Genomic DNA, 26766 nt, shown 5'->3' with positions numbered 1-26766 from the left:
GCCTCCCAGGATGAGGCAGACAGGACCATCATCGACTCAAACATTCAGGAGCTGACAGAGGCAGTGTAGCCTCACTGCCAATCCTGACTGCCACTTACTGGTTACCGGGCTTGAGTAAGATCCAACCCTCCCCTTTCCCTTTCCCCTTCCCTCTCCCCTCCCCTCCCCTCCCCCTCCTTCCCCTCCCCTCCCCCTCCTTCCCCTTCCCTCCCCCTCCCCCTCCCCTCTTCCCCTCCCCCTCCCCTCTTCCCCTCCCCTCTTCCCCTCCCCCTCCCCTCTTCCCCTCCCCCTCCCCTCTTCCCCTCCCCCTCCCCTCTTCCCCTCCCCCTCCCCTCTTCCCCTCCCCCTCCCCTCTTCCCCTCCCCCTCCCCTCTTCCCCTCCCCCTCCCCTCTCTCCTCCCTTCTCATCCACTTTCCTCCCCTCCCCACTTCCCTCCTCTCCTTCTTTGTTGAGACAGTCTCGCTCTTGTTGCTGTGGCTGGAGTGCAATGGTGCAACCTCCACCTCCCAGGTTCAAGCAATTCTCCTGCCTCGGCCTCCCAAGTAGCTGGGATTGCAAGTGACTGCCACCACGCCCAGCTAATTTTTTTGTATTTTTAGTAGAGACAGGGTTTCACCATGTTGGCCAGGCTGGTCTCCAACTCATGGCTTCAGGTGATCTGCCCGCCTTGGCCTTCCGAGATGCTGGGATCATAGGCGTGGGCCCCTGCGTCTTACTTTTTTTAAAAAATATAGACATGGAGTCTCACTATGTTGTTCACGCTGGCCTTGAACTCCTGACCTCAGGTGACCTGCCTGCCTCAGACTCTCAAAGTACTGGGATTACATGCAAGAGCCACTGTGGCCAGCCTATTTTTATTTATTTTATTTTAGAGACTGGGTCTTGCTCTGTGGCCCAGGCTGGAATGCAGTGGTGCAATCACAGCTCACTGAAACCTTGAACTCCTGGGCTCAAGCCATCCTCCCACCTTAGCCTTCTAAGAAGCTGGGAACACAGGCATGTGCCACCAGGTCCAGCTAACTTTTTTTGCACAGATGGAGTCTCACAATGTTGCCCAGGCTGGAGGGTAAGCAGCTTTAAGCCACTGTGTCCTCATCTGGAAAACGGGACCACAGTATACTACCTACTCCACACGGTTTGGTTTGGTTCCACGCTGAGCCCAGTGCCTGGTGCAGAGATGTCAGCTACAATCACAGCACCCCTGAAGCTTAAGTCCTGACCAGGGACAGGAAATCTAAGCTGGCACCTGAGGCTGGTCTGGCAACCCTGAAGATAAGCATACCAAGTGCAAATCACAGACTTCCAGGCTGAAGGAGGATGCAGAAATGATGAAGGCCACATTCCTCACCATCTGAATAAAGAACTGAGCACAGTTCATTCATGAAGGACTAGCTCAGTGCTACCCAGGGAGGTGGGGCTGGATGGAGGCCTCTTTGGGCCACAGGGCTCTGCCATCTCAGGTGGGACATGGGTTGTCAGCCTCAGGTCTTAGTTGAGTGACAGTTGACATCTGCTGGGCAAACAAAGAATAGTTGGGGCTGGGTGCAGTGGCTCATGCCTGTAATCCCAGTACTTTGGGACGCTGAGGCGAGTGGATTGCTTGAGCTCAGGAGTTCAAGACCAGCCTGGGCAACATGGCAAAAACCCATCTACTACAAATACAAAAATTAGTTGGGCATAGTGGCGCACACCTGTAGTCCCAGCTACTTGGGAAGCTGAGGGAGGAGGATTCCTTGAGCCTAGGCGGTAGAGGTGGCAGTGAGCCAAGATTGCAACAAGGTACTCCAGCCTGGACAAATGAATGAGCCAGACCCTGTCTCAAAAAATTAAAGTTCAAAATAAGGGATAGTTGGGCCAAAACGCCACGCTCCAGCCCTTGGTACAGGGCTCAGGCCAGGGGCTGTGTTGGTGCCAGACAGGCAGGCGCGGGGTGGGGACTCTGACCTGACTCAGCCCTGCTGTCTCTATGGATCTTACTCTCCTTGGGCAATCTGGAGCCCCAGTATTGAGTGAAAAAAAAACCCACTCTCGGTGAGTTAACTAACTGGTGGGCATCACTTGGGCATGGGGCTCATGCCTATAATCCCAGCACTTTGAGAGGCTGAGGAAGGAGGATTGCTTGAGGCTAGGAGTTCAAGACCCGCCTGGGCAACATAGTAAGACCCCCAACTCCACCAACCAACCAACAAAAACAAAAGAAAATCTTGGAAGCCAGAGCTGAAAGGGCTTTGCAGTCCTCCTTCTCTTCCACCCGCAGACCACAGAGCAAGGATGAAGGTGTGGATGGAGAGAGATTTGCCTCCTGGTCCCAGAGCTCAGCCCAGAGCCTCTACGAGCATGTACACTTGTGGGCAGACATCACCCTCATTTATTTATTTATTTATTTATTTATTTTTTTTTTTTTTTTTTTGAGACGGAGTTTCGCCCTTGTTACCCAGGCTGAAGTGCAATGGCGCGATCTCGGCTCACCGCAACCTCCGCCTCCTGGGCTCAGGCAATTCTCCTGCCTCAGCCTCCTGAGTAGCTGGGATTACAGGCACGTGCCACCATGCCCAGCTAATTTTTTGCACTTTTAGTAGAGACGGGGTTTCACCATGTTGACCAGGATGGTCTCGATCTCTCGACCTCGTGATCCACCCGCCTCGGCCTCCCAAAGTGCTGGGATTACAGGCTTGAGCCACCGCGCCCGGCCACCCTCATTTTAAAAGCCCAGAAGGGCACAGCTGCCTAGTCAGGGCCAGAGCCTAGGACGCTCAACCCACAATCTTGGGCCCCACTCTCCCAATGGTCAATGCCATGGTCGCTCATTTCACTGAGGGCTCCTGAGACGCTGGACCTGTCCTGGAGCTCATCCCACCCAGGCTGGGCACGTGCCAGGCCCTGCCCTTTCTCTCCAGAGCACAGGGAGTCACAATCCAGAAGAAGCCTGTGAAGGAGGCACCACTGCCCTTCTGCTTCCCAGACAGGCCAGTGGCTACCTGGCCAAGGAACGCTCCTTACCAATGAAGTGACACAGGTGGCGTAAGAAGGGAAGAATCTGGGCTTCTGGGGAATCTTCTATCTGGATGTGCAGAAGCTTGTCAGCTTCACCTGCAAAACTACATGAAGGTCCACACAGGTCATCAGGCGGAACGCAGAAGACACACAACCCCACTGTGGGGTTTTCATCGCAGCAGAAAGGCCACAGGGAGGACGCTGAGCTTGTGTAAGGGGACTGTGCACAGGTACCTCAATCTCTCCAGGGAAAAAACATCCAGGCTGGGTGCGGTGGCTCATGCCTCTAAGCTCAGTAACTTGGGAGGCAAGAGATGGGAGGATCACAAAGCGAGAGTTCGTCTTTTTTATTTGAGACAGAGTCTTGCTCTGTTGCCCAGGCTGGGGAGCAGTGGCACAATCTCAGCTCACCGCAATCTCTGCCTCCCAGGTTCAAGTGATTCTCCTGCCTCAGCCTCCCAGGTTCAGGTGATTCTCCTGCCTCAGCCTCCCAGGTTCAAGTGATTCTCCTGCCTCAGCCTCCCGAGTGGCTGGGATTACAGACATGTGCCACCATGCCTGGCTAATGTTTTTATTTTTAGTAGAGATGGGGTTTCACCATGTTGGCCAGGCTGGTCTCAAACTCCCAACCTCAGCTGATCCACCCACCTTGGCATTCCAAAGTGCTGGGATTATAGCCATGAGCCACCACACCCAGCCAAAAAAAATTTATTTTTTATTTTAAGCTCCCACTATGTGGGAGAGGATTCCAGAGAGCTGGAAATCCCCCTAAAATTTTTTTTTAAGTATGTATCTTAGCCAGGCATGGTGGCTCATGCCTATAATCCCAGCACTTTGGGAGGGCAAGGCAGATCGCTTGAGGCTAGGAGTTCCTGACCAACTTGGGCAACATAGTGAGACCTCGTCTGGGAAACAGTACAAGACTCTGTCTCTAAAATAATAAATTAAATAAACAAGACCCTGTCTCAAATGAAATAAAAAATAAAATAGGCCGGGCGCGGTGGCTCAAGCTTGTAATCCCAGCACTTTGGGAGGCCGAGGCGGGTGGATCACGAGGTCGAGAGATCGAGACCATCCTGGTCAACATGGTGAAACCCCGTCTCTACTAAAAATACAAAAAATTAGCTGGGCATGGTGGCACGTGCCTGTAATCCCAGCTACTCAGGAGGCTGAGGCAGGAGAATTGCCTGAACCCTGGAGGCGGAGGTTGCGGTGAGCCGAGATCGCGCCATTGCACTCCAGCTTGGGTAACAAGAGCGAAACTCCGTCTCAAAAAAAAAATATATATATATATAGTCCGGGTGTGGGGGCTCACACCTGTAATCCCAGCACTTTGGGAGGCCGAGGGAAGTGGATCATTTGAGGCCAGGAGTTCGAGACCAGTCCGGTCAACAACGTGAAACCCTGCCTCTACTAAAAAATACAAAAATCAACCGGATGTGATGGCACACACCTGTAGTCCCAGCAACATGGGAGGCTGAGGCAGGAGAATTGCTTGAACCCGGGAGGTGGAGGTTGCAGTGAGTCAAGATTGTGCCACTGTACTCCAGCCTGGGTGACAGAGCAAGATTCTTTCTCAAAAATAAAAACAAATAAATGTAAATATTAAAAAATAAAATGAAATACAAATTGATAGTATTTCCTGTACTTACAAGGGCCCCGTTTCCATGGAGACATTGATATGGGCTTTGATTTTCAAGTCCTTCTGAATTTTGGGGTCACAGGCTTGACTGAAATTGCCCAGGAAGACCTTTCCTGGCACGATTTCAATGGGGTATGGCTGAAACGCATCCAGTTCCTGAAGTGGTGAAGGAGAAAGGCAGCTATGAGCATATTCCTCGGGGAAAAGGGATGTTTGTCTCTTGAAACACAGCTCGGCAAGCAGGCATGGAAGGGCAGTTCCGGGACAGTGACGGTGACGGAGATCCAGACTTTGAAAGAGACTGGCATGCCATAACATGTGTGGGGCACAGGGCAAGTCACGACAAAAGCACTGAACGACAATCTCACGGTGCAGAGCGCGGGGTCTCAGCACTGGTGTATGTTTCCCTCCATGGCACCTGTGTACACTTGGCCAGGTGACCAAAGGTTGTACTGAGGACGCTGCGGCCCAGAACTGCAACAACCCAGCGTGTCCTGGGGGCTTGGGAGGATGGAAGGACAGAACTCTTATTACACCTGGAGTGGAGACCACCAGAATTTAAACACCCCTCTCTCTATATATACATACATACACACACACACACACACACACTTTTTTTTTTTTTGTCCAAACCTCACAAACACACACATTTTTTTGAGACAGCATTTCACTCTTGCTGCCCAGGCTGGAGTGCAAGGGCGCTATCTCAGCCCAATGCAATCTCCACCTCCCAGGTTCAAGTGATTCCCTTACCTCACTCTCCTGAGTAGCTGGGACTACAGGTGTGCGCCACCATGCCCGGCTAATTTTTTGTATTTTTGGTAGAGACGGGGTTTCACCGTCTTGGCCAGGATGGTCTCGATCTCCTGACCTTGTGATCAGCCCACCTCGGCCTCCCAAAGTGCTGGGATTATGGCATGAGCCACCATGCCCGGCCACACATACATATTTTGAGACAGAGTCCTGCTCTGTTGCTCAGGCTGGGGTGCGGTTGTGTGATCTTGGCTTACTGTAACTTCCGCCTCCTGGGTTCAAGCGATTCTCTTGCCTCAGCCTCCCGAGTAGCTGGGATTACAGGTGTGCACCACTACAATTTTGTGTATTTTTGGTAGAGATGAGCTTTAGTCATGCTGGCCAGGCTGGTCTTGAACTCCTGACCTCAAGTAATCCACCTGCCTTGGCCTCCCAAAGTGGTGATTACAGGTGTGAGGTAACCACCATGCTGAGATTACCACCATGCTCAGCCCATCTTTTTCTTTTTTTTTTTTTTTTTTTTTTTTTAAAGATACAGGGTCTCACTCTGCTACCCAGGCTAGAGTGCAAATAGCTCAATTGCAGCTCACTGCCGTCTTGGCCTCCTGGGGCCAAGTGATTCTCCTACCTCGGCCTCCCAGGTAGCTGGGACTACAAGTGCACATGACTACACCCAGATAATTTGGATACTTTTATCTTTTGTAGAGATGGGGTCTTGCTATGTTGCCCAGGCTAGCCTCAAACTTCAGGCCTGCAGTGATCCTCCTGCCTCAGCCTCCCAAAGTGCTGGGATACACGTGAGCCACCTGCATGCCCAGAAATGAATTCTGATGAAGCCAGAGTATGTGTACAGGGGTAGAGAGAACAAGACAGGCCGGGCGCGGTGGCTCACGCCTGTAACTCTAACGCTTTGGGAGGCCGAGGTGGGTGGATTACCTGAGGTCAGGAGATCAAGACCAGCCTGGCCATCATGGTGAAAATTTAAAAAAAAAAAAAAAAAGAGAGAGAGAGAACAAGACAACTATTTAAATGGGAGTTTCCTGAGTTCCAGGTCCAACGTTATATTTAAAACTTTCATTTATTTAAAACACAAAGTGAAGGATTATCGCTACATTTCCTAAAGTGTGTTCTAAGAAACACTAGTCCCCCATAAGGCACTATGAAAAAAGGCTTCAGGAGTTCAGATAACCAAATGCAATCTGCCCCCATATCTGTTCGTTCCACATCCATGGATTCAAGCAACCTTGGATCAAAAATGTCCAGAAAAAAAATTCATGGTTGTTACCGGGCACGGTGGCTTATACCTGTAATCCCAGCACTTTGTGGGGGCCAAGATGGGCAGATCACCTGAGGTCAGGAGTTTGAGACCAGCCTGACCAACATGGTGAAACCTCGTCTTTATAAAAAAAATTTTTTAATGAAATAAAAAATTCATGGTTGTATATGTACAGAACATGTACACACTTTTTTTTCTTGTCATTATTTCCTAAACAATACGGTATAACAATTATTTATACATAGCATGCACATTGTATTAGGTAATATAAATAATTTAGAGATGATTTAAGTATACAGGAGGGGCCAGGTGAAGTGGCTCACATCTATAACCCCATCACTTTGAGGGGCTGAGGCAGGAAGACCACTTGAAGTCAGGAGTTTGAGACCAACCTGGCCAACAACTGAAACCCTGCTTCCACTAAAAACACAAAAAACAGCCAGGCATGGTGGCACATGCCTGTAGTCTCAGCTACTCGGGAGGCTGAGGCAGAAAAACTGCTTGATCCTGGGAGGCAGAGGTTGCAGTGAGCCGAGATCGTGCCACTGCACTCCAGCCTGAGCCACAGAGCAAGACTCTGTCTCAAATAGATAAATAAAGTATATGGGAGGATATGCTTAGGTTAGATGCAAATACTACACTGTCTTATATCAGGAACTTGAAGATCCAAGGATTCTGGTATCTGTTGAGGGCCCTGGAACCAATCTCCACGGATACTTAAGGACAACTATACAAATGGACAGCTGTACCTATGATTCCTCTTTCGGAAACAAGGTGTACATTTGCAATCAAAGGTTCAAAGGAAGTTGGGCACAGTGGCCGCTCACATCTGTAATACCTGCAATTTGGGAGGCCAAGAGTGGAGGATCTCTTGAGCCCAGGAGTTTGAGACCAGCCTGGGTAAAACAGCAAGACCCTTGTCTCTACCAAAAAAAAAAAAAATTGCTGGGTGTGGTGGTACATGGGTATAGTCCCAGCTACTCAGGAGGCTGAAATGGGCGGACCCCACAGGAGTTTGAGGTTACAGCTGTGACAGCGTCACTGCACTCCAGCCGGTCTCTTATGTAAAAAAGAAAACAAAGAAAGCCAGGCACAGTGGCTCATGCTTGTAATCCCAGCAGCACTTTGGGAGGCAGAGGCAGGTAGATCACCTGAGATCAGGAATTTGAGACCAGCCTGACCAACATGGTGAAACCCTGTCTCTACTAAAAATATAAAAATTAGCCAGGTGTGCCAGTGCACACCTGTAGTCCAAGCTACTCAGAGGCTGGGGCAGGAGAATCACTTGAACCCAGGAGGAAGAGGTTGCAGTGAGCTGATATTATACCACTACACTCCAGCCTGGTGACAGAGTGAGACTCCATCTCAAAAAAAAAAAAGAAAGAAAAGAAAAAAGAGAAGAGAGGAGAAGAGAAGAGAAAAGAAAATGCTGACCTTTGCCAAAAATCAAAATCAGTTCCAAATGTCCCCTGGCTCCAAGTCCGACTCAGGAACAATATCTTAAGGATCTCCTGCTACTTCACTGCCCGTGTGGGTCCTTCAGAGCCACCTGAACTCAGCACACCTCATTCCCTTGCCCACAGCGGTGAACCCGGTGCAAGCCTACATCCTTCCCAAGCCACTAGCTTCGAAAGCCATTAGCAAAGAACAGACACCACGCTGAGCCAGTTCTCAAGCCTGCGACACGGAGAGAAGAGGCATGACCCCACTGCCTGCAGGCGGGCCCAATGCTTACTCCAGCACGTGGGCTGCCCCTAACCAGAACACTCAGCCTGCTGGTGCCAAGTGAAATCCCCCTTTCAATTTCCACTTGAAAAATCTCACTAAGAGGCCAGGCGTGGTGGCACACACTTGTAATCCGAGCACTCTGGGAAGCTGAGGTGCGTGGATCACCTGAGGTCAGGAGTTTGAGACCAGCCTAGCCAACATGGTAAAACCCCATCTGTACTAAAAATATAAAAATTAGCCAGATGTGGTGGCGGGTGTCTGTAATCCCAGCTACTCTGGAGGCTGAGGCAGGAGAATCACTTAAACCTGGGAGGTGGAGGTTGAAGTGAGCCAAGATCATGCCACTGCACTCCAGCCTGAGCAACAGAGATGCAGTCTCAAAAGAAAAAAAAAAAAAAAAAAAAAAAAAACCTGCAAAAATCCCATAGCAAATTTATCAACACTCTTCCTGCTGTTTTGAAACCAGCTTCCTTTTCTGTGGTTGCATGGGTTTGGCTGGGAAGAGGGAGTGGTATGCATAAAAACACACCATACTGTAAATTGTGTGAATCCTCATTGACACAATGCAAAGGAAATGAATTATCTCAAATGAATGTGGCCAAACTGAGTCCACTGCCTTTCCTCCTAAAACCACCTTCTTCCCTGACCCCTCCCAAATGTTCCTCACAATGAACCATATCATAGCCCCCCCATCACCACCTAAAACCCAACCATCATCCCAGCACCCTCTCTCCCCCAAGCCCTCATGTCTAATCAGTGCTACCTCCTAAATCTTATTTTTTTTTTACGAGATGAAGCCTCGCTCTGTCGTCCAGGCTGGAGTGCACTGGTATGATCTTGGCTCCCTGCAACCTCCGCCTCCTGGGTTCAAGTGATTCTCCTGTCTCAGCCTCCTGAGTATCTGGGATTATAGGCATGTGCCACCACACCCAGCTAATTTTTGTATTTTTAGTAGGGACAGGGTTTCACCATGTTGCCCAGACTGGTCTCGAATTCCTGACCTCAAGTGATCCGCCCACCTTGTCCTCCCAAAGTGCTGAGATCTTTCTTTTTTCTTAAGAGATAGGGTCTTGTTCTGTCACTCAGGCTGGAGTTCAGGGGCACAATCATGGCTCACTGCAGCCTCAAATTCCTGGGCTCAAGCAATCCTCTCACCTCAGCCTCTGAGTAGCTGGAACTATAGGTGTGTGTCACAATGCCAAGCTATTTTTTTTTCTTTAATTTTTCTTTAAATAAGGTCTCACGGCCGGGCACAGTGGCTCAAGCCTGTAATCCCAGCACTTTGGGAGGCCGAGGCGGATGGATCACGAGGTCAAGAGATCGAGACCATCCTGGTCAACAAGGTGAAACCCTGTCTCTACTTAAAATACAAAAAATTAGCTGGGCATGGTGGCGCGTGCCTGTGATCCCAGCTACTCAGGAGGCTGAGGCAGGAGAATTGCCTGAACCCGGGAAGCGGAGGTTGCGGTGAGCCAAGATTGATTGCACCATTGCACTCCAGCCTGGGTAACAAGAGCGAAACTCCGCCTCAAAAAAAATAAAAAATAAAAAATAAAAAATAAGGTCTCACTATGTTGTCTCAAACTCCTGGCCTCAAGCGATCCTCCCACCTCTTTGACCTCCCAAAAGTGCTGTGATTCCAGGCTTGGGCCACCACAGCTGGCCAGTCACCTACATTCTAAAGATAGCCACAGACAAGTAACCCAATCCAACCTTCACAGACATCCCAGCCACAACCCTGCCCCCTCTTCCCGATTTGATAAGACGAGGGGCAAAGACAAGTTACGGGAATATGCATATGTCAAAACAGACCACACCGGGCCTTTTAAATATGTGCAGTTCATCATGTCAATTACACCTTACTAAAGCTGCAGAAATGAGGGGGTGGTGATGATGAATTATCAGCAGTGTAGGGTTTGCAGAGAAGAAACTAATCGCTCTGCACCCTGCAAAGCCAGGAAGGGGTCCTCCAAGAGCAAGGAGGCATTCTAATCAAGGTAAGACTTGATTCAGATTTGAGGCTGGAACATTGAACTGCCCTGGCTTATGCTAGACTGACTGCCTTTACTTCCTTTATTTAACTTGTCGTACACCTGTTGAGCTGAAATCCACAGTGGTGTTATCTCAGTGGAAGAAGGGGATGTCTTTGGGAGACAGACATACATACCCTGGATCTGGGAACACGTCTGACTTCAGGCAAGATTACCTGCCTTATCACACAGGATCATTCTGGGGTTCTGGTGAAGGAATGTGGGCATGCGGGGCAGGGGACGGGTCATGGGCTTTCCTCTATACCCTCACTGCCTTCTCACCTCATCCCAGATTATTTGAAAGGAGACTCCAGATGTCACGTCATTTCACCTGTAAATATTTTGTTCTGTATGTCTAAAAGACAGGGATTTGTACTTTATTTTTTATTTTTATTTTTTTTAGAGACGGGGTCTCTATGTTGCCCAGGCTGGAGTGCAGTGGCTATTCATAGGCGTGATCCCACTACTGATCAGCACGGGAGTTTTGACCTGCTCCATTTCCAACCTGGACCAGTTCACCTCTCCCTAAGCAACCTAGTAGTCCCCCACTCCCAGGAGGTCATCATATTGACGCCGAAATTAGTGCGCACACCCGATCGGCGTAGCGCACAACAGCCCAGAACTCCTGGACTCAAGCGATCCTCCCACCTCAGCCTCCCGAGTAGCTGGGACTACAGGCACACGCCACCATCCCTGGCGGGACTTGCACTTTTTAATAATAACTATAATAATATTATGGTTATTAACCATATTATTGGTTATTATGCTTGATCTTCCAATTGAAGACTGGAAGAATCTTTAATTCTTTCAATTCTTTTTGAATTCAAAAAGCAACAATTCCTTAACACAATCAAACATGCTGTGAATAGTCACATTTGCCCAGTCATCCTATACTATGACTTCTATTGAAGTTGTTTGTAATCAAAAGTGGCCACAAAGTATGGAATCTGCTCAAGATGCTGCTAAGGGCAGGAACAGGAACACAGCTGAAGGCAACTGTTAGAAAAAGTTAAAACCAGCCGGGCGCGGTGGCTCATGCCTGTAATCCCAGCACTTTGGGAGGCCAAGGTGGGTGGATCACTTGAGGTCAGGAGTTGGAGACCAGCCTGACCAACAATGGTGAAACCCTGTCTCTGCACTAAAAAAAAAAAAAAAAAAAAAAAAAAAAAAATTATAACAGAGATGGGGTCTCACTAGATCACCCAGGCTGGTCTTGAACTCCTGATATCAAGCAATCCTCTTGCCTTGGCCTCCCAGAGTGCTAGGACTACAGGTTTGAGTCACCATAGCTAGCTGATTTTCTTTTTTTTTTTTTTTTTGGAGACAGGGTCTTGTTCTGTCAACCATGCTGAAGAGCAGTGGCAAGATCTCGGCTCACTGCAACCTCTGCCTCCTGGATTCCAGTGATTCTCCTGCCTCGGCCTCCTGAGTAGCTGGGACCACGGGTGGGCTACCACACCCAGTGAATTTTTGTATTTTTGGTAGAGACAGGGTTTTGCCATTTTGCTCAGTCTAGTCAAACTCCTGAGCTCAAATGATCCAACCACCTCAGCCTCCCAAAGTGCTGGGTTTATAGGTATAAGCTACCACACCAACATCCATTTTTTAAATTTTTTGTAGAGATGAGGAGGTCTCACCATGTTGCTCAGGCTGGTCTCAAAAGTCCTACACTCAAGCAGTCCATCTGCCTTGGCCTCCCAAAGTGCTAGGGGTACAGGCATGAGCCATGAGCCTGATCAATCCTTCCCACATTTCTGTATTTTTATATCCTCTGGATGCAGTTAGGATTTATGGAACCAGACAGCCAAGAAAAAAGAGGTGGTCTTGGGCTGACATGCCCCTGACTGTCTGACCTTGATATCAGTTCACCATCCAGATCTCCCTCGGGGAAGCCTGCCCTCTGAACAGGCTCCACTGTTTCAACTGTACAGTGATCAATTCCTCATAAACAACTGGGGCCAGGCACAGTAGCTCACGTCTTCATTGCAGCACTCTGGGAGACCAAGGCAGGTGGATCACTTAAAGTCAGGAGTTTGAGACCAACCTGGGCAACATGGTGAAACCCCGTCTCTACTAAAAATATAAAAAATAGCCAGGCATGGGGGTGCACACCTGTAGTCCCAGCTACTCAGGAGGCTGAGGCAGGAGAATCACATGAACCCAGGAGGTGGAGGTTGTGGGGAGCCAATATTACGCCACTGTACTCCAACCTGGGCAACAGAGTGAGACTCTGTCTCAAATAAATAAATAAATACATACATACATACATACATACATACATACATACATACATACCAAAAAACCAAAAACTGGACCTGGACTCCTGGCAGCCCCATGCTCATTTCTGCAGCCCAGTCTCCCCCACCCCATCCACTTTCTCTACATCCTCTGTCCCATTCTCCTGTTTCTCCTACTCAGTCACCTGCTGGTCAGTTTCCAGGCCCATGATTCCCATCTGGGCCTGCCTATGCTCAGCATTTTGTCCTACCTGAGGCATCCAGATGATCTTCTGGGTCCGGAAGAAGTGGTACATGCCTGAGAAACGCTCATAGCCCCCTTTCAGGATGTAGACGGGGTGGCAGGTGTGGCGGGTCAGGATCCTGCCATACTGAATGGCTGCTCGAGGCATGACATCTGACAGAGGAGACCAAAGACATGAACGTTTCCTGTGTATCTGTCATCGGTTTTGAGCTGTGATAGATGGCTACTTTCTTTTGAAATGCAATTTTCTTTTTTGAGACAGAGTCTCACTCTGTCCCCCAGGCTGGAATTCAGTGGCGCGATCTCAGCTCACTGGAACCTCTGCCTCCCTGGGTTAAGCGATTCTCCTAATTTTTAGTAGAGACGTGGTTTCACCATGGTGGCCAGGCTGACCTCGAACTCCTGACCTCAGGTGATCCATCCTCCTTGGCCTCCCAAAGTGCTGGGATTACAGGTGTGAGCCACTGTGGCTGACCTGAAATGCAATTATTTAGGAAGCTGAAACAAGCACAGAGATGAGTTACAACTAAAATTTTAAAAGCAGCTTGCCACCAGGTTTTTTTTTTTTTTTTCTTGTTTTTTTTGAGACAGGGTCTCACTCTATCTGGCTGGAGTACAGTGGTGCAATCTCAGCTCACTGCAACCTCTGCCTCCTGGGCTCACACCATCCTCCTGCCTCAGCCTCCAGAGTAGCTGGGTCTACAGGTGTGCACCACCACATCTGGCTTAATTCTGTATTTTTTTCGTAGTGCCACTTTTTTTTTTAAATAAAAAATATGGAATGCTTCACGAATTGGCGTGTCATCCTTGCGCAGGGGCCGTGCTAATATCTGTATCGTTCCAATTGTAGTATAAGTGCTGCCGAAGCGAGCACTGCAGTATCACTTTTTTGCTCAGGTTGGTCTGGAACTCCCCAGCCCAAGCAATCTGCCTGCCTCAGCCTCCCAAAGTGCTGAGATTACAGGCATGAGCCACCATGCCCAGCCTAGATTAATTTTCTTTTATGTAAATTCTGAGATATACATATTATATGATATACAACATCATACAATACAACACCATGGAAAAATCTGAGTTTTACAGAAACTCCAAGTTATAGCTAACCACTCACATGTATACATATAGTTTACATATTATTTATGTAAACCATATATTGTATATCATAAAATTCACCCATTTAAAATGTACAATTCAAAACACATAGACCAATTGAACAAAATAGATACCGCAGAAATAAAGCCACACGCTTATAACCACCTGATCTTCAACACACTTGACAAAAATAAGCAATGGAGGCTAGGTATAGTGGCTCACACCTGTAATCCCAGAACCTTCGAAGGCACAGGCAGAGGACTGCCCGAGCCCAGGAGGTTGACACTGGCCTAGGCAACGTGGCAAGACCCCATCTCCATCCCCCTCCCCACCGCCAAAAAAAATACAAAAAAATTAGTCGAGTGTGGTTGCGGGCACCTGCAGTTCCAGCTACTAGAGAGGCTGAGGCAGGAGGATCACCTGAGCCAGGGAGGTTGAGGCTGTAGTGAGCCATGGTTGTGCCACTGCACTCCAGCCTAGGAGACAGAGCAAGACCCTGTCTCAAAAAAAATAGGAACGGGGAAAGGACTCCCAATTATTGGTCAATAAATGGTAGTAAGATAACTGACTATCCATGTGCAAAAGAATGAAACTGGACCCGATCGCCGTATACAACGATCAACTCAAGACAAATTAAACACTCAAATGGAATCAAGACTACAGAAATCCTAGAAGAACAGCTAGGAAATAGCCTTCTCGACGCCGGCCTTAAGTCCTTCAAAGCAATTGCAACAAAAACAAAAATTGACAAGTGGGACCTAATTACACTAAAGCGCTTCTGCACAGCAAGAGAAGCTACCAGAGTAAACAGCCTGCAGAAAGGGAGAAAATATTCACAAACTATGCCACTAACAAAAATCCAGTATCCAAAATCTATAAGGAACTTAAGAAGCCAAACACAAACAACCTAAGATCGTTAAAAGACTGTCCACTTGACTGGATTGGAGGATGCAAACTATTGATCCTGGGTGTGTCTGTGAGGGTGCGGCCAAAGGAGATGGACATTTGGATCACTGGGCTGGGGAACGCAGACCCACCTTCAATCTGGGTGGGCACCAGCTTCTCAGCTGCCAGCGCAGCTAGAATATAAAACAAGCAGAAAAACACGACACTAGACTGGCCTAGCCTCCCAGCCTACACCTTTCTCCCCGGCTGGATGCTTCCTGCCCTCAGACATCAGACTCCAGGTTCTTCGGCTTTGGGATTCGGACTGGCTTCCTTGCTCCTCAGCTTGCAGACAGTTAATCACATGAGTTAATACTCCTTCAAAAACTCCCCTTTATACGTGTGTGTGTGTGTGTGTGTGTTTGTGTGTGTGTGTGTTAGGGTATGTGTGTATATATATAAATATTTATATATATCTCCTATTATATAAATTTACATCCTTTAATATATATATCCTATAACAGGAGATATAGATATATATATCCTATAACAGGAGATATAGATATATATATCCTGATACACCACTCTATTAAAAAGCGGGCAAAGGACATAACAGATACTTTGCAAAAGAATATATATAGGCCAGGCACGGTGGCTCAAGCCCGTAATCCCAGCACTTTCAGAGGCCGAGGCGGGTGGATCATGAGGTCAAGAGATCGAGACCACCCTGGTCAACGTGGTGAAACCTCATCTCTACTAAAAATACAAAAAATTAGCTGGGCATGGTAGTGCATGCATGTAATCCCAGGTACTCAGGAGGCTGAGGCAGGAGAATTGCCTGAACCCAGGAGGCGGAGGTTGCGGTGAGCCGAGATCGCGCCATTGCACTCCAGCCTGGGTAACAAGAGTGAAACTCCATCTCAAAGAATAAAATAAAATAAAATAAAATAAAAAGGAATATATACAGGCAGCCAACGAACATGAAAAAATGCTCGACATCACTAATCATCAGAGAAATGCACATCAAAACCAGAATGAGATACCTTCTTAAAACCACTCAATGGCTTTTATTGGAAAGCCAAAAATAATTGGATGTTGACAGGGCTGTGGCAAAAGGAACGCATACATACTGCTGGTGGGAATGTAAGTTAGTTCCGCTCCTGTGGACTTTGCAGATTTCTTTCTCAAAGAATCAGAAACAGAACTACCATGTGGCTGGGCACAGTGGCTCACACTTGTAATCCCAGCACTTTGAGAAGTGGAGGTGGGAGGATTGCTTGAGCCCAGGAGTTCAAGACCGGCCTGGGCAACATAGTGAGACCCCCCTCTTAAATAAATAATAAATGTACGGCCGGGCACGGTGGCTCACACCTGTAATCTGAACACTTTGGGAGGCCAAGGCAGGTGGATCACGAGGTCAGGAGATCAAGACCATCCTGGTCAACATGGTGAAACTCCGTCTCTACTAAAAATACAAAAAATTAGCTGGCCATGGTGGCACGTGCCTGTAATCCCAGCTACTCGGGAGGCTGAGGCAGGAGAATTGCCTGAACCCAGGAGGCGGAGGTTGCAGTGAGCCGAGATCGCGCCATTTCACTCCAGCCTGGGTAGCAAGAGCGAAACTCCGTTTTTAAAAAATAAATTAATTAATAATAATAATAATAATAAAGGTATAAGAAAATGTTCTAAAAGTTGTCCGCATGGTCGTGGTTTCCTGTGAATAGGGGCCCCATAGCAAAGTGAGGTCAGTTACAGAACATAAAGGGGATTATCCCTGTGGAGCACCAGCTGCCAGGATTTCAAGGTCCAGCCTACAGTCCTAAGATTGCAGACCAGAGCCCCACAGGATGAGGAGGAAAAAAGGGAGAATTTCCTGGCCAAGGACCGCCTGGGAACAAAGTCCAGACCGCTGGTTTTATGAAAGGTGGGAGCATGGCGCCGCCTAGTGGCAGTTCGTGTGAGTGCGCCCAGCTTCTGTTAACTGCACCCACACGTTCTCTGGCTACCGATTCCTAGAAGCAGAGCTCCCAGTGCTCAGCCCAAAACTAGGGGCTCATGAAGAACATAGCAGAGCCTCAGAGGTTCAGTGGAACACGCTGGAACCGACCAGGCTTTGTTGTTCTGACTCGGAGCTGCACGCTCCCAATCCCCAGGAGACAACACAGAGCCAAAATGTCGGGGTTTGAATCCTGGCCCCACCACTTATAGGTGTGATGGTTTAATAACACGTCCACACACTTTTAAAAGCTTAAGTCTCAGCCTAGAGACTTAGCAACACAAGACCCAGTCCCTACAAAAAAGGAAATAAATGAGCTGGGCGCCAGATCTCAGCATATCACTCCGACTGGTCCTGAACTCCTGGGCTGAGGTGATCCTCCTGCCTCAGCCTCCCAAAGTGCTGGGATTACAGGTGTGAGCCACTGTGGCTGAGCTGAAATGCAATTATTTAGGAAGCTGAAACAAGCACAGAGATGAGTTACAACTAAAATTTTAAAAGCAGCTTGCCACCAGGTTTTTGTTTTTGTTTTTGTTTTTTTTTCTTGATTTTTTTTGAGACAGGGTCTCACTCTATCGGACTGGAGTACAGTGGTGCAATCTCAGCTCACTGCAACCTCTGCCTCCTGGGCTCACACCATCCTCCTGCCTCAGCCTCCAGAGTAGCTGGGTCTACAGGTGTGCACCACCACATCTGGCTTAATTCTGTATTTTTTTCGTAGTGTCACTTTTTTTTTTTTAAATAAAAAATATGGAATGCTTCACGAATTTACATGTCATCCTTGCGCAGGGGCCGTGCTAATATCTGTCTCGTTCCAATTGCAGTGTATGTGCTGCTGAAGCAAGCACTGCTGTATCACTTTTTTGCTCAGGTTGGTCTGGAACTCCTGGGCCCAAGCAATCTGCCTGCCTCAGCCTCCTAAGGTGCTGAGATTACAGGCATGAGCCGCCATGCCCAGCCTAGGTTCATCTTCTATTCTGTAAACTCCGAGATATACGTATTATATGATAGACAACATCATACGATACATCATCATGGAAAAATCTGAGTTTTACAGAAACTCCCAGTTACAGCTAACCACTCACATATATACATATGCTTTACATATTATTCATGTAAGCCGTATATTGTATATCATAAAATTCACCCATTTAAAATGTACAATTCAAAACACATAGACCAATTGAACAAAATAGATAACCCAGAAATAAAGCCACACACTTATAACCACCTGATCTTCAACAAACTTGACAAAAATAAGCAATGGAGGCTAGGTATAGTGGCTCACACCTGTAATCCCAGAACCTTCGAAGGCACAGGCAGAGGACTGCCCGAGCCCAGGAGTTTCACACTGGCCTAGGCAACGTGGCAAGACCCCGTCTCCATTCCCCCTCCCCACCGCCAAAAAAAAATACAAAAAAATTAGTCGAGTCTGGTTGCGGGCACCTGCAGTTCCAGCTACTAGAGAGGCTGAGGCAGGAGGATCACCTGAGCCAAGAAGGTTGAGGCTGTAGTGAGCCATGGTTGTGCCACTGCACTCCAGCCTAGGAGACAGAGCAAGACCCTGTCTCAAAAAAAATAGGAACGGGGAAAGGACTCCCAATTATTGGTCAATAAATGGTAGTAAGATAACTGACTATCCATGAGCAAAAGAATGAAACTGGACCCCATCGCCGTATACAACGATCAACTCAAGACAGATTAAACCCTCAAATGGAATCAAGACTACAGAAATCCTAGAAGAACAGCTAGGAAATAGCCTTCTCGACGCCGGCCTTAAGTCCTTCAAAGCAACTGCAACAAAAACAAAAATTGACAGTGGGACCTAATTACACTAAAGCGCTTCTGCACAGCAAGAGAAGCTACCAGAGTAAACAGCCTGCAGAAAGGGAGAAAATATTCACAAACTATGCCACTAACAAAAATCTAATATGCAAAATCTATAAGGAACTTCAGAAGCCAAACACAAACAACCTAAGATCGTTAAAAGACTGTAAACTTGACTGGATTGAAGGATGCTAAGTATTGATCCTGGGTGTGTCTGTGAGGGTGTGGCCAAAGGAGATGAACATTTGAATCAATGGGCTGGGAAACTCAGACCCACCTTCAATCTGGGTGGGCACTAGCTTCTCAGTTGTCAACGCAGCTAGAATATAAAACAAGCAGAAAAACACAAGACTAGACTGGCCTAGCCTCCCAGCCTACACCTTTCTCCCCGGCTGGATGCTTCCTGCCCTCAGATATCAGACTGCAGGTTCTTCGGCTTTGGGATTGGGACTGGCTTCCTTGCTCCTCAGCTTGCAGACAGTTAATCACATGAGTTAATACACCTTCATAAACTCCCCTTTATACGTGTGTGTGTTTGTGTTTGTGTGTGTGTCTGTGTGTGTGTGTGTGTGTGTTAGGGTATGTGTATATATGTATAAATATTTATATATATCCTATTATATAAATTTACATCCTTTAATATATATATATCCTATAACAGGAGATAGATATAGATAAATACACCCTGATACACCACTGTATTAAAAAGTGGGCAAAGGACATAACAGATACTTTGCAAAAGAATATATACAGGCCGGGCGCGGTGGCTCAAGCCTGTAATCCCAGCACTTTGAGAGGCCGAGGCGGGTGGATCACGAGGTCAAGAGATCGAGACCATCCTGGTCAACATGGTGAAACTCCGTCTCTACTAAAAATACAAAAAATTAGCTGGGCAGGGTGGCGCATGCCTGTAACCCCAGCTATTCAGGAGGCTGAGGCAGGAGAATTGCCTGAACCCAGGAGGTGGAGGTTGTGGTGAGCCGAGATCGCGCCATTGCACTCCAGCCTGGGTAACAAGAGTGAAACTCCGTCTCAAAAAATAAAATAAAATAAAAAAGAATATATACAGGCAGCCAACGAACATGAAAAAATGCTAGTCATCAGTAACCATCAGAGAAATGCACATCAAAACCACAATGAGATACCTTCTTACACCAGTCAATGGCTTTTATTGGAAAGCCAAAAATAATTGGATGTTGACAGGGCTGTGGCAAAAGGAACGCTTACATACTGCTGGTGGGAATGTAAGTTAGTTCCGCTCCTGTGGACTTTGCAGATTTCTTTCTCAAAGAACCAGAAACAGAACTACCATGGGGCTGGGCACGGTGGCTCACACCTGTAATCCCAGCACTTTGGGAGGCCGAGGCAGGCGGATCATGAGGTCAAGAGATCAAGACCATACTGGTCAACATGGTGAAAGCCCGTATCTACTAAAAATATAAAAATTAACTGGGCATGATGGAGTGTGCATTGTAGTTCCAGCTACTCAGGAGACTGAGGCACTAGTATCGCTTGAATCCGGGAGGCAGAGGTTGAAATGAGCCAAGATTGCGCCACTGCACTCCAGACTGGCAACAGAGTGAGACTCCATCTCAAAACAAATAAATAAATAAAAGACTTACCATTCAACTCACCAATCCCATTACTAGGTACACATCCAAAGGAAAATACACTGTTATGCTGAAAGGACACCTATACCCGTATGTTCACTGCAGCACTATTCACAACAGCAAACACGTACAGTCAACTCAAGGGCCCGTCAACAAGCAATTGGATTTTTGAGATGGAGTCTCACTCTTGTTGCCCAGGCTGGAATGCAATGGCACAATCTTGGCTCAATGCAACCTCTCCCTCCCTGGGTTCTGGAAGGTCTTTTAAGCTGACTGACAGTGCTATGGACGCCACGTTACCCTCTGTGACCTGCACGGACACCCCAGAAGAGTTTCTGGAAAATCTAAAGCAACAAGAAGACCATGAAAAGAGGAAAAAATGATCAACCCCTGTGGCGCCCACTTAACTTTGAGACATTTTCTTTTGTTCCTTATTCTGGCCCTAAGTGATAAGGCTACTGGACTTTGTAACCTGGGAGGTGGAGGTTACAGTGAGCTGAGATCCTGCCATTGCACTCCAGCCTGGGTGACAGAATGAAATTCCATCTCAAAAAAAAAAAAAGAGAAAAGAAAAAAAGAAATGGGCCGGGCACGGTGGCTCACTCCTGTAATCCCAGCACTTTGGGAGGCCGATGTGGGCGGATCACCTCAGGTCAGGAGTTCAAGACCAGCCTGACCAACAAGGCAAAACCTCATCCATATAGAAAAAATAAGAGAGGATGAAGTATTGATGTCTGCTATAATTTAGTATCATGGTAAGTGACAGAAATCAGATGCAAAACAGCACATATTATATTATTCCATTTATATGAAAAGTCCAGACATCATAGGCAAATCCATACAAATGAGTGGTTAACTGGAGCTGGGAGTTTGGGCAAAAACAGAGGGGTGACTGCTTAGTGGTATAGGGGTGATGAAAATGTTCTAAAATTAGGCCAGGCACTGTGGCTCACACCTGTAATCCCAGCACTTTGAGAAGTGGAGGTGGGAGGATTGCTTGAGCCCAGGAGTTCAAGACCGGCCTGGGCAACATAGTGCGACCCCCATCTTAAATAAATAATAAAAGTACGGCCGGGCACGGTGGCTCACGCCTGTAATCCCAACACTTTGGGAGGCCGAGGCAGGTGGATTCACGAGGTCAGGAGATCAAGACCATCCTGGTCAACATAGTGAAACTCCGTCTCTACTAAAAATACTAAAATTAGCTGGGCATGGTGGTACGTGCCTGTAATCCCAGCTACTAGGGAGGCTGAGGCAGGAGAATTGCCTGAACCCAGGAGGCGGAGGTTGCAGTGAGCCGAGATCACTCCATTGCACTCCAGCCTGGGTAACAAGAGCGAAACTCCGTCTCAAAATAAATATAAATAATAGTAATAAAAGTATAAGAAACAGTTTTTTTTTTTTTTTTTTTTTTTTTTTTGAGACGGACTTTCGCTCTTGTTACCCAGGCTGGAGTGCAATGGCGCCATCTCGGCTCACCGCAACCTCCGCCTCCTGGGTTCAGGCAATTCTCCTGCCTCAGCCTCCTGAGTACCTGGGATTACAGGCAGGAGCCACCATGCCCAGCTAATTTTTTGTATTTTTAGTAGAGACGGGGTTTCACCATGTTGACCAGGATGGTCTCGATCTCTCGACCTTGTGATCCACCCGTCTCGGCCTCCCAAAGTGCTGGGATTACAGGCGTGAGCCACCGCGCCCGGCCAAGAAACAGTTCTAAAAGTTGTCCGCATGGTCGTGGTTTCCTGTGAATAGGGGCCCCATAGCAAAGTGAGGTCAGTTACAGAACATAAAGGGGATTATCCCTGTTGAGCACCATCTGCCAGGATTTCAACGTCCAGCCCACAGTCCTAAGATTGCAGACCGGAGCCCCACAGGATGAGGAGGAAAAAAGGGGAGAATTTCCTGGCCAAGGACCTCCTGGGAACAAAGTCCAGACCGCTGGTTTTATGAAAGGTGGGAGCATGGCGCCGCCTAGTGGCAGTTCGTGTCAGTGCGCCCAGCTTCTGTTAACTGCACCCACACGTTCTCTGGCTACCGATTCCTAGAAGCAGAGCTCCCAGTGCTCAGCCCAAAACTAGGGGCTCATGAAGAACATAGCAGAGCCTCAGAGGTTCAGTGGAACACGCTGGAACCGACCAGGCTTTGTTGTTCTGACTCGGAGCTGCACGCTCCCAATCCCCAGGAGACAAGACAGAGCCAAAAGGTCTGGGTTTGAATCCTGGCCCCACCACTTATAGGTGTGATGGTTTAAAAAGATGTCCACACACTTTTAAAAGCTTAAGTCTCAGCCTAGAGACTTAGCAACACAAGACCCAGTCCGTACAAAAAAGGAAATAAATGAGCTGGGCGCCCGATCTCAGCATATCACTCCGACTGGTCCTGAACTCCTGGGCTGAGGTGATCCTCCTGCCTCAGCCTCCCAAAGTGCTGGGATAACAGGTGTGAGCCACTGTGGCTGAGCTGAAATGCAATTATTTAGGAAGCTGAAACAAGCACAGAGATGAGTTACACCTAAAATTTTAAAAGCAGCTTACCACCGGGTTTTTTTTTTTGTTTTTGGTTTTGGTTTTTGGTGTTTTTGAGACAGGGTCTCACTCTATCTGGCTGGAGTACAGTGGTGCAATCTCAGCTCCCTGCAACCTCTGCCTCCTGGGCTCACACCATCCTCCTGCCTCAGCCTCCAGAGTAGCTGCGTCTACAGGTGTGCACCACCACATCTGGCTTAATTTTGTATTTTTTTCGTACTGTCACTTTTTTTAAATAAAAAATATGGAATGCTTCACGAATTTACGTGTCATCCTTGCGCAGAGGCCGTGCTAATATCTGTATCGTTCCAAATGTAGTATATGTGCTGCTGAAGCGAGCACTGCAGTATCACTTTTTTGCTCAGGTTGGTCTGGTACTCCCGAGCCCAAGCAATCTGCCTGCCTCAGCCTTCCAAGGTGCTGAGATTACAGGCATGAGCCGCCATGCCCAGCCTAAGTTAATCTTCTATTCTGTAAACTCTGAGATATACGTATTATATGATATACAACATCATACGATACAACATCATGGAAAAATCTGAGTTTTACAGAAACTCCCAGTTACAGCTAACCACTCACATGTATACATCTGGTTTACATATTATTTATGTAAGCCATATATTGTATATCATAAAATTCACCCATTTAAAATGTATAATTCAAAACACATAGACCAATTGAACAAAATAGATAACGCAGAAATAAAGCCACACGCTTATAACCACCTGATCTTCAACAAACTTGACAAAAATAAGCAATGGAGGCTAGGTATAGTGGCTCACACCTGTAATCCCAGAACCTTCGAAGGCACAGGCAGAGGACTGCCCGAGCCCAGGAGGTTGACACTGACCTAGGCAACGTGGCAAGACCCCGTCTCCATCCCCCTCCCCACCACCAAAAAACAATACAAAAAAATTATTCCAGTGTGGTTGCGGGCACCTGCAGTTCCAGCTACTAGAGAGGCTGAGGCAGGAGGATCACCTGAGCCAGGGAGGTTGAGGCTGTAGTGAGCCTTGGTTGTGCCACTGCACTCCAGCCTAGGAGACAGAGCAAGACCCTGTCTCAAAACAAATAGGAACCGGAAAAGGACTCCCAATTATTGGTCAATAAATGGTAGTAAGATAACTGACTATCCATGTGCAGAAGAATGAAACTGGACCCCATCGCCGTATACAACGATCAACTCTAGACAGATTAAACACTCAAATGGAATCAAGACTACAGAAATCCTAGAAGAACAGCTAGGAAATACCCTTCTCGACGCCGGCCTTAAGTCCTTCAAAGCAATTGCAACAAAAACAAAAATTGACAGTGGGACCTAATTACACTAAAGTGCTTCTGCGCAGCAAGAGAAGCTACCAGAGTAAACAGCCTGCAGAAAGGGAGAAAATATTCACAAACTATGCCACTAACAAAAATCTAATATCCAAAATCTATAAGGAACTTAAGAAGCCAAACACAAACAACCTAAGATCGTTAAAAGACTGTCAACTTGACTGGATTGGAGGATCCAAAGTATTGATCCTGGGTGTGTCTTAGAGGGTGTGGCCAAAGGAGATGGACATTTGAATCACTGGGCTGGGGAACACAGACCCACCTCCAATCTGGGTGGGCACCAGCTTATCAGCTGCCAGCGCAGCTAGAATATAAAACAAGCAGAAAAACACGAGACTAGACTGGCCTAGCCTCCCAGCCTACACCTTTTTCCCCCGGCTGGATGCTTTCTGCCCTCAGACATCAGACTCCAGGTTCTTCGGCTTTGGGATTCGGACTGGCTTCCTTGCTCCTCAGCTTGCAGACAGTTAATCACATGAGTTAATACTCCTTCATAAACTCCCCTTTATACATGTATATGTGTGTATGTGTGTGTGTGGTAGGGTATGTGTATATATATATATATATATAAGTATTTATATATATATATCTCCCCTATTATATAAATTTACATCCTTTAATATATATATGCTATAACAGGAGATAGATGTAGATATATATACCCGATACACCACTCTATTAAAAAGTGGGCAAAGGACATAACAGATACTTTGCAAAAGAATATATACAGGCCAGCCAGGCGCGGTGGCTCAAGCCTGTAATCCCAGCACTTTGGGAGGCTGAGGCGGGTGGATCACGAGGTCGAGAGATCGAGACCATCCTGGTCAACATGGTGAAACCCCGTCTCTACTAAAAATACTAAAAATTAGCTGGGCATGGTGGCACGTGCCTGTAATCCCAGCTACTCAGGAGGCTGAGGCAGGAGAATTGCCTGAACCCAGGAGGCGGAGGTTGCGGTGAGCCGAGATCGCGCCATTGCACTCCAGCCTGGGTAACAAGAGTGAAACTCCGTCTCAAAAAAAAAAAAAAGAATATATACAGGCCGGGCGAGGTGGCTCAAGCCTGTAATCCCAGCACTTTCGGAGGCCGAGGTGGGTGGATCATGAGGTCAAGAGATCGAGACCATCCTGGTCAACATGATGAAACCCCGTCTCTACTAAAAATACAAAAAATTAGCTGGGCATGGTGGTGCATGCCTGTAATCCCAGATACTCAGGAGGCTGAGGCAGGAGAATTGCCTGAACCCAGGAGCCGGAGGTTGCGGTGAGCCGAGATCGCGCCATTACACTCCTGCCTGGGTAACAAGAGTGAAACTCCATCTCAAAAAATAAAATAAAATAAAAATAATATATATACAGGCAGCCAACGAACATGAAAAAATGCTCGACATCACTAATCGTCAGAGAAATGCACATCAAAACCACAATGAGATACCTTCTTACACCAGTCAATGGCTTTTATTGGAAAGCCAAAAATAATTAGATATTGACAGGGCTGTGGCAAAAGGAACGCTTACATACTGCTGGTGGGAATGTAAGTTATTTCCGCTCCTGTGGACTTCACAGATTTCTTTCTCAAAGAACCAGACACAGAACTACCATGGGGCTGGGCACAGTGGCTGACACCTGTAATCCCAGCACTTTGGGAGGCCGAGGCAGGCGGATCATGAGGTCAAGGGATCAAGTCCATACTGGTCAACATGGTGAAAGCCCGTATCTACTAAAAATATAAAAATTAACTGGGCATGATGGTGTGTGCCTTGTAGTCCCAGCTACTCAGGAGGCTGAGGCACTAGTATCCCTTGAACCCGGGAGGCAGAGGTTGAAATGAGCCAAGATTGCGCCACTACGCTCCAGCCTTGCAACAGAGTGAGACTCCATCTCAAAATAAATAAACAAATAAAAGACTTACCATTCAACTCACCAATCCCATTACTAGGTACACATCCAAAGGAAAATACACCGTTATGCCGAAAGGACACCTACACCCGTATGTTCACTGCAGCACTATTCACAACAGCAAACACGTACAGTCAACTCAAGGGCCCGTCAACAAGCAATTGGATTTTTTTTTTTTTTTTTGAGACAGAGTTTCGCTCTTGTTACCCAGGTTGGAGTGCAATGGTACAATCTTGGCTCACCGCAACCTCCGCCTCCTGCATTCACGCAATTCTCCTGCCTCAGCCTCCTGAGTAGCTGGGATTACAGGCTTGAGCCACCGCGCCCGGCCCAAACAATTGGATTTTTGAGATGGAGTCTCACTCTTGTTGCCCAGGCTGGAATACAAAGGCACAATCTTGGCTCAATGCAACCTCTCCCTCCCTGGGTTCTGGAAGGTCTTTTAAGCTGACTGACAGTGCTATGGACGCCACGTTACCCTCTGTGACCTGCATGGACACCCCAGATGAGTTTCTGGAAAATCTAAAGCAACAAGAAGACCATGAAAAGAGGAAAAAATGATCAACCCCTGTGGTGACCAGTTAACTTTGAGACATTTTCTATTGTTCCTTATTCTGGCCCTAATTGATAAGGCTACTGGACTTTGTAACCTGGGAGGTGGAGGTAACTGTGAGCTGAGATCCTGCCATTGCA

The 26766-nt window shown here is 47.5% G+C and overlaps 1 protein-coding gene and 3 non-coding genes across 7 annotated transcripts in view; all 4 read right to left on the bottom strand.

The window, feature by feature from the left end:
• Positions 1 to 26766, bottom strand: part of STYXL1 (serine/threonine/tyrosine interacting like 1) — a 71612-nt gene that overhangs the window by 7831 nt on the left and 37015 nt on the right. For all 4 annotated transcript variants that reach the window (XM_039460610.2, XM_074390604.1, XM_039460611.2 and 1 more), the window contains exons 5-7: positions 12913 to 13058; positions 4648 to 4793; positions 3002 to 3099 (exon numbers count right to left, since the gene is read on the bottom strand). In XM_039460610.2, the coding sequence (XP_039316544.1) occupies positions 3002 to 3099; positions 4648 to 4793; positions 12913 to 13058 (390 nt within the window). The remainder of the gene's footprint in view (positions 1 to 3001; positions 3100 to 4647; positions 4794 to 12912; positions 13059 to 26766) is intronic.
• On the bottom strand, positions 13676 to 13779 carry LOC120360481 (U6 spliceosomal RNA). The gene has a single exon (XR_005576969.1). It is a non-coding gene; the product is annotated as a U6 spliceosomal RNA (small nuclear RNA).
• On the bottom strand, positions 17623 to 17726 carry LOC120360485 (U6 spliceosomal RNA). Its single transcript, XR_005576973.2, has one exon. It is a non-coding gene; the product is annotated as a U6 spliceosomal RNA (small nuclear RNA).
• LOC120360486 (U6 spliceosomal RNA) lies at positions 23079 to 23182 on the bottom strand. Its single transcript, XR_005576974.2, has one exon. It is a non-coding gene; the product is annotated as a U6 spliceosomal RNA (small nuclear RNA).

The sequence above is a fragment of the Saimiri boliviensis genome, chromosome 20 (assembly GCF_048565385.1).
Source record: "Saimiri boliviensis isolate mSaiBol1 chromosome 20, mSaiBol1.pri, whole genome shotgun sequence".
Lineage (NCBI taxonomy): Eukaryota > Metazoa > Chordata > Mammalia > Primates > Cebidae > Saimiri > Saimiri boliviensis.
The sequence above is the reverse complement of the archived record's forward strand: the minus strand, read 5'-3'. Positions and strand labels throughout refer to the sequence as shown.